This window comes from Nuphar pumila, chromosome 7 (genome assembly GCF_984573655.1).
Source record: "Nuphar pumila chromosome 7, dmNupPumi1.hap1.1, whole genome shotgun sequence".
Taxonomy (NCBI): domain Eukaryota; kingdom Viridiplantae; phylum Streptophyta; class Magnoliopsida; order Nymphaeales; family Nymphaeaceae; genus Nuphar; species Nuphar pumila.
The window spans coordinates 37,403,318-37,411,145 of record NC_143255.1 but is presented as its reverse complement, the minus strand read 5'-3'; the positions used below and the strand labels follow the sequence as shown (position 1 = coordinate 37,411,145).

General features: G+C 38.0%; 1 protein-coding gene across 1 annotated transcript; it reads left to right on the top strand.

Moving 5' to 3' along the window:
* Positions 1-1,225: 1,225 nt before the first annotated feature.
* LOC149831949 (uncharacterized) lies at positions 1,226-5,364 on the top strand. Its single transcript, XM_090013120.1, has 3 exons — positions 1,226-3,385; positions 3,596-3,815; positions 4,634-5,364. The coding sequence occupies exons 1-3, from the start codon at positions 1,427-1,429 to the stop codon at positions 5,362-5,364; spliced, it is 2,910 nt and encodes a 969-aa protein (XP_089869246.1). The 5' UTR covers positions 1,226-1,426.
* The last annotated feature ends 2,464 nt before the right edge of the window (positions 5,365-7,828 follow it).

The window sequence follows — 7,828 nt, the reverse complement described above, 5'->3', positions numbered from 1 at the left end:
GAGGAGAAAAGCGCCCACTTTCTACAAACTAGTTCCTTCTTCCCTTTTTCTTTTCTCTTACGGTCTTTTGTCATGCTTTAAGATAGAAGTGTGCGGTTTATGTGGGCAATTTCTCTTGGGCCTGTGCATCGTTGTCATAAAAATGGTCTTTGATATTGAATGCAACCACATCTTCAGGTTTTTTATGAAGGAATCTGGCCTTGCTCTTGGAGAGTTTTGGGTCGTTTAAAGGATACCCTTTTGCTCAAAACTTTATTTTTTAGCTGTAAAAGAGAGAAAGAGAAGAAAAGGGAAGTTGGGTGGAGGTTTTGAAATGGGTGAGACGCCGGGAAAGATGCTTTCGAGTTTGACTGTGGCAGAGAAACCACGGCCGAAGCCAGGTGGCTGCGTCGGTATATTCTTTCAACTCTTTGACTGGAACAGGAAGTTTGCTCGGAAGAAACTCTTCTCTAACAGATTCCTTCTTGGAGGTACACATTCTATTTTTCATGACTTAATGGGTTTATCTTCTTCTTCTTCTTCTTCTTCTTCTTCTTCTTCTTCTTTCTTTGGATCTCTCTCTCTCTCTTTGCTGGTTTTCATTTGTTTTTTATTTTCTTGTAGTTTTTTACTTAGTGTAAATGTTCATTTTATTAGTGGAATCTTATTCAGATTCAAGTGCTCGGTGATGAGTTTTCATTATTGGTTTTTATTGGATGATTAGCTATGGAACAAGTATTAGTGGGTAACTTCTTGTTTACTTTGGAAGATGGTTTTTTGAAGAAATGTTAAGATTTTATTCATATGATTCATTTTTTTAGTTAATACTGGTTTTATGTATGACCAATGTTTTGAATATAACTTGTTTCCTTTTTTCTACTAGTATAATCAATTGCTTTTTCTTTTCCATATAACAAGCAGATGGAATTTTTTATAGTTTACTATTTTTTTGGTCATTTTCTTGTAGTTCCTGACTTTTCATGATTAAGTTGTTCTAGAACATTATTCAATGGATTGCTATTATTCTGCATTTTTTCCCTTTTTGGTGAAGATACTTCTAGTAAATGCCATTCATTTGAATCTTTTCTTGTAACAGTACTATTTCAAATCATTAAATAGTTCCTTTCCCTTTTTATGCTTGTAAAGCCCAGAAAGGATTGCAATCATTGTTGCTGTTGAATTTTATTCCTGAACATTGAATGCTGTGAGTCATCAAGTTGTGCTGATTGAATTTTTTGTATTCCAGCGCGACCCAAGAAAGCATCTAAGAAATTTGGCGACGACAAGCTTCCTATGGCTAAGCTGCTTCTGGTTTGTACCTTCATCCATGTTTGTTTTTATCACCATTTGTTTAAATGTTGGTCTGCTTTCCCAGTTATTTCTTCATTTACTGAACCATTGTTTTGATCAATAGATTGCTGATGAGAACAGAGGCGGATTCCCCAACATGAAAAAATCTGAAGGTGATGGCAGCTGTTCTTCAACAGTTACTGATAATAAGCGCAGTGGAGTACGATCTCCGGGCATTATTGCCCGACTCATGGGTTTGGACTCGATGCCTGCGAGAGATTCTTCAGAACCCACTTCACTAGAATCACAACAGCAAAACATACAGAGAAAGGCATCTGAATCACTTGATGAGGATCAGTGCCCAAAATTTGGGAAGAAATTGGTGGAATGTAGACCTCAGAAGTTACAGAAAACCGGGATTTTCGAGAGGCGGCCAGTTATCAAGTCTAAAAAGGAGCAGTTTCCATTCAAAAGTGTGGTCTCCCGCTCACGGCGGCATCATCAGAAGCTCATGTCTCCGGTTAAAAGCTCTGGCATTCTCTATAGTAAAAATGCCTCTCGGTTAATGGAAGCTGCTACCAAAATTTTAGAACCTGGGTTGCTAGCCACTAGCAGAGCAAAATGTGCTCTTCCTTGCTCTTCCATGAAACCTCTGTTAGCTTGTGAAGACATGGCAGCTAGAGAAGTGAGATACACAGACTGCTTGAGTGATGGCTTTGAGAGTTTGAGGGCTACTGTTGATGACCAAGAGACCGTAGAGTTTTCTTCCTCTTATTCAGATGCTAATATTGGTGATACTGGAGATTCTAGTGAGAAGAAACTCAACTCTCCAGTACCTTCCCCTGAGCAGGAAAAAGGGAACTCTAGAAATTTGGTACATGGGAAGTCTGGTGTTGGGAAGAATGAAGAGAGGCTTAAGCCCAATGTACAAAGGATGACAGAAATTGTTGAGATCATGGGTGTCCGGAAGCCTTTTGACCGCAAAGAGCATGAACAGGATATCCCAGATAAAAAGTGTAACACTCTTAAGTTTGAGCAAAAATATGTTAACACCAGTTCACCACCGAATGGACTTAAGCTGAATAACCAGAAACAACATCAGGTTTTGTCGAGCAAGGGTAGAGTATACGAAAATGAGAAATTGTGTAATAAGTACAGTAGGCGATGCTCATCTTGTGAGGCTGCAAAGGAGAGTGCTGTTTTGAGCAGAAACCTGAGCAACCATACCCAAGGTAAGGTGTATGCGAATGATCTCAACCAGTGGAAAGATGTATTGAAGGACAAAGAAGTTAAAATGTACAGTTTTGACAAAACTGATGATCCATTATCAAGAGCAAATGCGTTGCATCGCAGAAAAAGATCAATGAGTGGTAATTCTCACACTGGAATTATGGGTTCTGCTGCCCATCCTAATGAAAGGAAAGGGGAACTTTTGATTGCTAGCAGCAAAAGTATGACTTCCAAAAATCATCCTTTGAATCAGAACACTGGCAAGATGCAGCGTGCAAAACATGCATGTTATGAGCATGGATTTCCTGTTCACGTTGGACGAAGCATGGATACTAATAGTAAAAATCCAAATATTGTCTCCTTTACATTCACTTCATCTGTGAAACCTTCAACCGTGTCTCCATTTTCACAAGGCAGGAAAAATGATCAAGTTGAGTTTGTTTGTGGTGCCACTAACCCACTGAATGATCCCTGTGGCAAGTCACGCAGTAGTTTTCAACAGAAGAAGAGATTCTCCAATGTAAATAGCAGAAAGTTGACATCTCATGAATCAAAAGAACTCCGAGGAGATTCTTTAAGTGCCCTTTTAGAACAGAAGTTAAAAGAACTGACCTGCAGTGATGGGATCGAGTTGTCAAAGAAACTTCTGTCAAAAAATTGTTCCGTGGGGCAATCCGAAGCTCCTTTGGAAGCTCAAGAAAAAACTGCTATTTTGATACTTCATGACCTTATATCTGCCTTGACTGCCAAGAGATCTGCATCTGATGAACTTCAAAAGGATTCATTTATAGGGTTTGCTGATGGTGATGGTTTACATGGTTATCTTGCGGAAACTGAATGCTCTTCAACTTCTGATGGAATGATCAATGAGGCCCAAAGTCCTCAGGTTATTTCACTTTATCTTCTCATGCATATGATTGATGAATTTCTTAATTCCCATATTTTCCATTTAAATGATATTTCATATATACATATACATATATATGTATGTATAGTGTAGGAGAGCACCACTGATATGATTAACAATCATTCTAGTCAGGCAGTAAGATCTTATAGTGATAAAGTTGTTGGCATCAAAATGCTTTTCCATCTCCAGGAGGTAACACAGGGCCGTGTTGGCAACGGACAAGCATTTAGGGGGTCTCCATGTGAAAACAAAAATGGTGATGATAGCTCAATGGGATCAGATGCAAAAACGAAGGCTTCCAGATTTCGATTTCTAAATGATTCTGCTCATCCGAGCCCGGTGTCAATTCTTGATGCATCCTTCTACAATGAAAGCTGCTTTTCATCTGAGAGCTTTGATGGTTGCCTAGGTATAAAATGTTCCGTTCTCTTAGTGAATTTTTTTGTGCATGACATTTTGCTCTTTTGAATTCCTTAATTGAATAATTTGCAGGCTACAATTATTTGCATATACAGGGATTCTCCTTATCTCCTCTTTTCTGAAGAAATGGATTTTTATCTTAATTTTGAATTCTTTGGAACAAATAATCAGATGTTTCAGCTTTTGATGTGCGAAGATACAACACCCTTATTTTGTTTTCATTTTCATCTTATTTTAATCAGACAATCTTCCGTCACTTGATGTGCTTGTTCTATAGTAGTGCGTTTGTTCTCAGTTTCAAGCTAAGTACGGGCTTTGTGTCTTGGCCATTGGTTTTCATGTTTGGTTTGCATGGTGTGAGGTTGATACAAATACCAAATTGATTTTTGAGCTTTATATAATGAAAGTAATGATACAGTAGCTGCATGGAGTTTCAGAATCAACCATTTAACTGAAAAGATAAGTAGCATCTTAGTATCTGGCCATACCTCTGTGCATGAAAGAACAAATTTGTGTGGCCCTTTTCCAACATCACTTTGAGTCCCATTTCATCCATGTTATAAGGTTAACTGTTACCTTTTCTTCTCAGCGATAACAAGCTTTAACAGGGAAGAGAAATGAGAGAAATGTTACAATGAACTTGATTTTCCTGTCATCATTTCTGCACATTTTGCATTTAAAGCTTTGTGAATGTCGGGTTTAGTCAAGATGGATTTTAAGTAGCATGCTGGTGCTAAGAGCTAGCTTTAATTCATTTAATGGAATTTATCTTCTTATTAATGTTTCCTCAATACTTCTCCTTTTCAGCTAGGCAGCTGCACCTGTCCTCCACTGATTGTTCCCCGGGGAAGGCACAGCAATCTGATGTTGATATGGAGCTGATTGATTCAGCAACCTCATGGAACAACAGTAATTCGGGGAGAGAGAGAATCGACATTGATTATCCTCTGACATGCAGCGTTGAAGTAGATTCAATTGGAAGTCTGACTGAAGATGCGTCTGCTACCCATGATGAACTGGAGCTTGACTATGTTAGGAGAGTTTTATCTGTCATAGAACTAACAGTTGAGAACATTGCTATACTTGGTTCTGATCATCCCCACTTTGCAGATCCCCTTCTGTTTGAAAAGTTAGAGTCCATGGTAGATAAACACTCAAAAAGTTACACCTCTGATTTTATGAGAGCTGATGGGTACCACAGGAGAAGACTTGTGTTTGATAGTATAATGGAATACTTAGCTCTGAAATTTGGTAGGTATAGCAGAGCTGGGTACCGAGCAATAGGCAAACTATCCATGTCCTTAAGCCAAGAAAGACTGAGCAAGGAAGTTTATGAGGAGGTCACCAGCCATAGAAATTTGGCAGGTAGAATTCTGGATGAGCTTGTGGAGTGGGAGATGAGCACCCCACTTGGTAAATGGACAGACTTCGAACATGAGGAATTCGAGACAGCATTAGAAATTGAGAAGTACATATTACAAAGCTTGGTTGATGAGCTCTCTCTTGATCTTTTACCATGTAGGTCGCCTGTGTTCTGAGGTTTGTAGTTTCTCGAGTTTGATATCACCTTAGTAAGTCTGCTACATTATGGTTCGGAAATTTCAGTGATCATCTTTCTACGCTCCGAGGTTTGCAGGTTTGTATGCAGCAGGCACTTTTTGCATTTACACTAATATGGAAGACTCTGTACACTTTATCCTGTACAAGTGGAATTGGTAGTTGATTGGTGAATGAATGCTGCATGAAATTATGGACGAATTTGGATGACGGCATGTGCATATGCATTGCTGACTTCTGGTTTTTGGTATTAGATTAAGGTCTTCCTCTATATTAATCTGGTGTCAGCTATCTGCATTTGTGTTGCAGAAATTTTTTGCATGTAAATCTAATGTGGAGGTGAAAGGCAAAGGACTGAATTGTAGTGGTAAAGGATCCTAAACTATGCTGCCATTTGATTTTGTATAGGCACAATATGCCCTTGTCCATAAATTAGCTCTTTGAAAAAAATGATATGTATTATGATATGCATAATTTTTTGTGTTTGTTTTCTGTGGAGCAGACACCGCTCTCCCCCCCCCCCCCCCCCAAACACTTGCACGCACGCATACAAGGGGTCTTCAGTAGGATTTGTCTTAGTTTGGCTCTTCACTTCTTAAGCTGATAAGCATCATTAAATCCGCTGTTAACAATGTAAATGACTAGTTCAAACTTGAGGATCCGTGAATACAAGAGTCTGGTATACAGGACCTTCTTAACGTTCATGGCATCCATCAGTACTTTTGGTGAACCTCGTCTCCCATGGTGTGCTTGTTTGAAGATTCTTAGAGTTGTATGACTACTGTGGTGATTCGTGCAGTCCGTTCTTGGATTCTGTGTTTTGACTCCTTTTCCTGCAAATGCAGATTATATAGGTTAAAATAAGATATATGATTCACACGATTACACATGCTCAGAAATAAAGAAGACCAAAAAAGTAACGTGGTTCGGCATATAGCCTGCATCCACGGTAAGAAACCACTCAATCTTGTCTCATTGTTATGAATCTCGCAACCAACCAAAATTACCTAAGGTAACTTTGGTTGGTAGAACGAATACGATAATAGCAACCTCTTCCAAGGAAACTGTATTATATCCCAAACTACCAACAATCTCTCCCAGAAGTTGGTAGGCTGATATCAATCTTATAATATCATGAAGTTTTTTTTTTCCAAGGCTTCAGTAAATATGTGGGCAAGCTGATCTTGACTTTTGACATGAAGAGTTTTAATAACTTAAGCTTGAATTTTTTCATGAACAAAGTGATAGTCAAGTTCAATGTGTTTTGTCTCTTCATGAAAAATTGGATTAGCTCTAATATAGATGGTGGCTTGATTATTATACCTTAAGTTCATGGGTTCATCAACCTTGATTCTTGTATCAGATAGCAGAAACTTGATTTATATTAGTTCACAGGTTTTAAGTGCCATAGAGCGGTATCCGGCTTCAGCACTTGATCAAGCAACAATATTTTGTTTCTTACTCTGCCAAGATACCATATACACACAGTCACTAGATGTAGACTTCCTATCATTTGGGTCTTTAACCCAATCGGCATCATTATACCCAACAACATTTAAGTTGTCATTTCTTTTCATCAAGATTCCCTTTCATGTTGTCTCTTTTAATTAGATACATGAGGATTCTGTAAACTGCCTCAAGATGTGGTTCTTTAGGTTCATGCATGAACTGGTTATATAGTGACTCTGAGGTAAATAAGATGACCAACAAGCCTTTGGAACTCACTAATATTTGCCACCTGTTTTTCATCTTCTCTTCTTAATTTGCTACTCGAGTTAACAATAGTGTTTATTGGCTTACCGCCAAGCATCCCTGTATCTTTCAGAAGATCAAGAATATACTTTCTTTGGCAGATAAAAATTCCTTTGCTTGAATGGGCGACTTCTAAACCAAGAAAGTATCTGAGTGTTCCCAGATCTTTGATCTCAAATTTTTGGTGAAGTCTCTTTTTCACTTACTCTATCAAGGCTTCATTGTTTTCTGTCATAATGATGTCATCGACATATATAAGAATGATAGCAGTCTTTGATCGCTGAATAAAAACAAACATGAAATGATCAACGGAACTTATTTTAAAACCCATTTCAACCAGAGCCATACTTAACTTAGCAAACCAAGCTTGTGGAGACTGCTTAAGTCCATAAAGAGCCTTTTTTAGTTTGCAAGCTATATTTTCATGATTTTGAACACGATAACCTGAAGGTAGTTCCATATATATTTCTTCCTTTAGATCTTCGTGAAGAAATGCATTTTTAACATCAGATTGGTACATTTTTCAGTTTTTATTTGTAGCTATTGATACTAGAATTCTTATAGAATTCATTTTAGCTATTGGTGCATAGGTTTCATTATAATCAATTCCTTCTACTTGAGTATAACCTTTTGCAACCAATCTTGCTTTATATCTTTCAATGGAGCCATTGCTATTATACTTGATCTTATAAA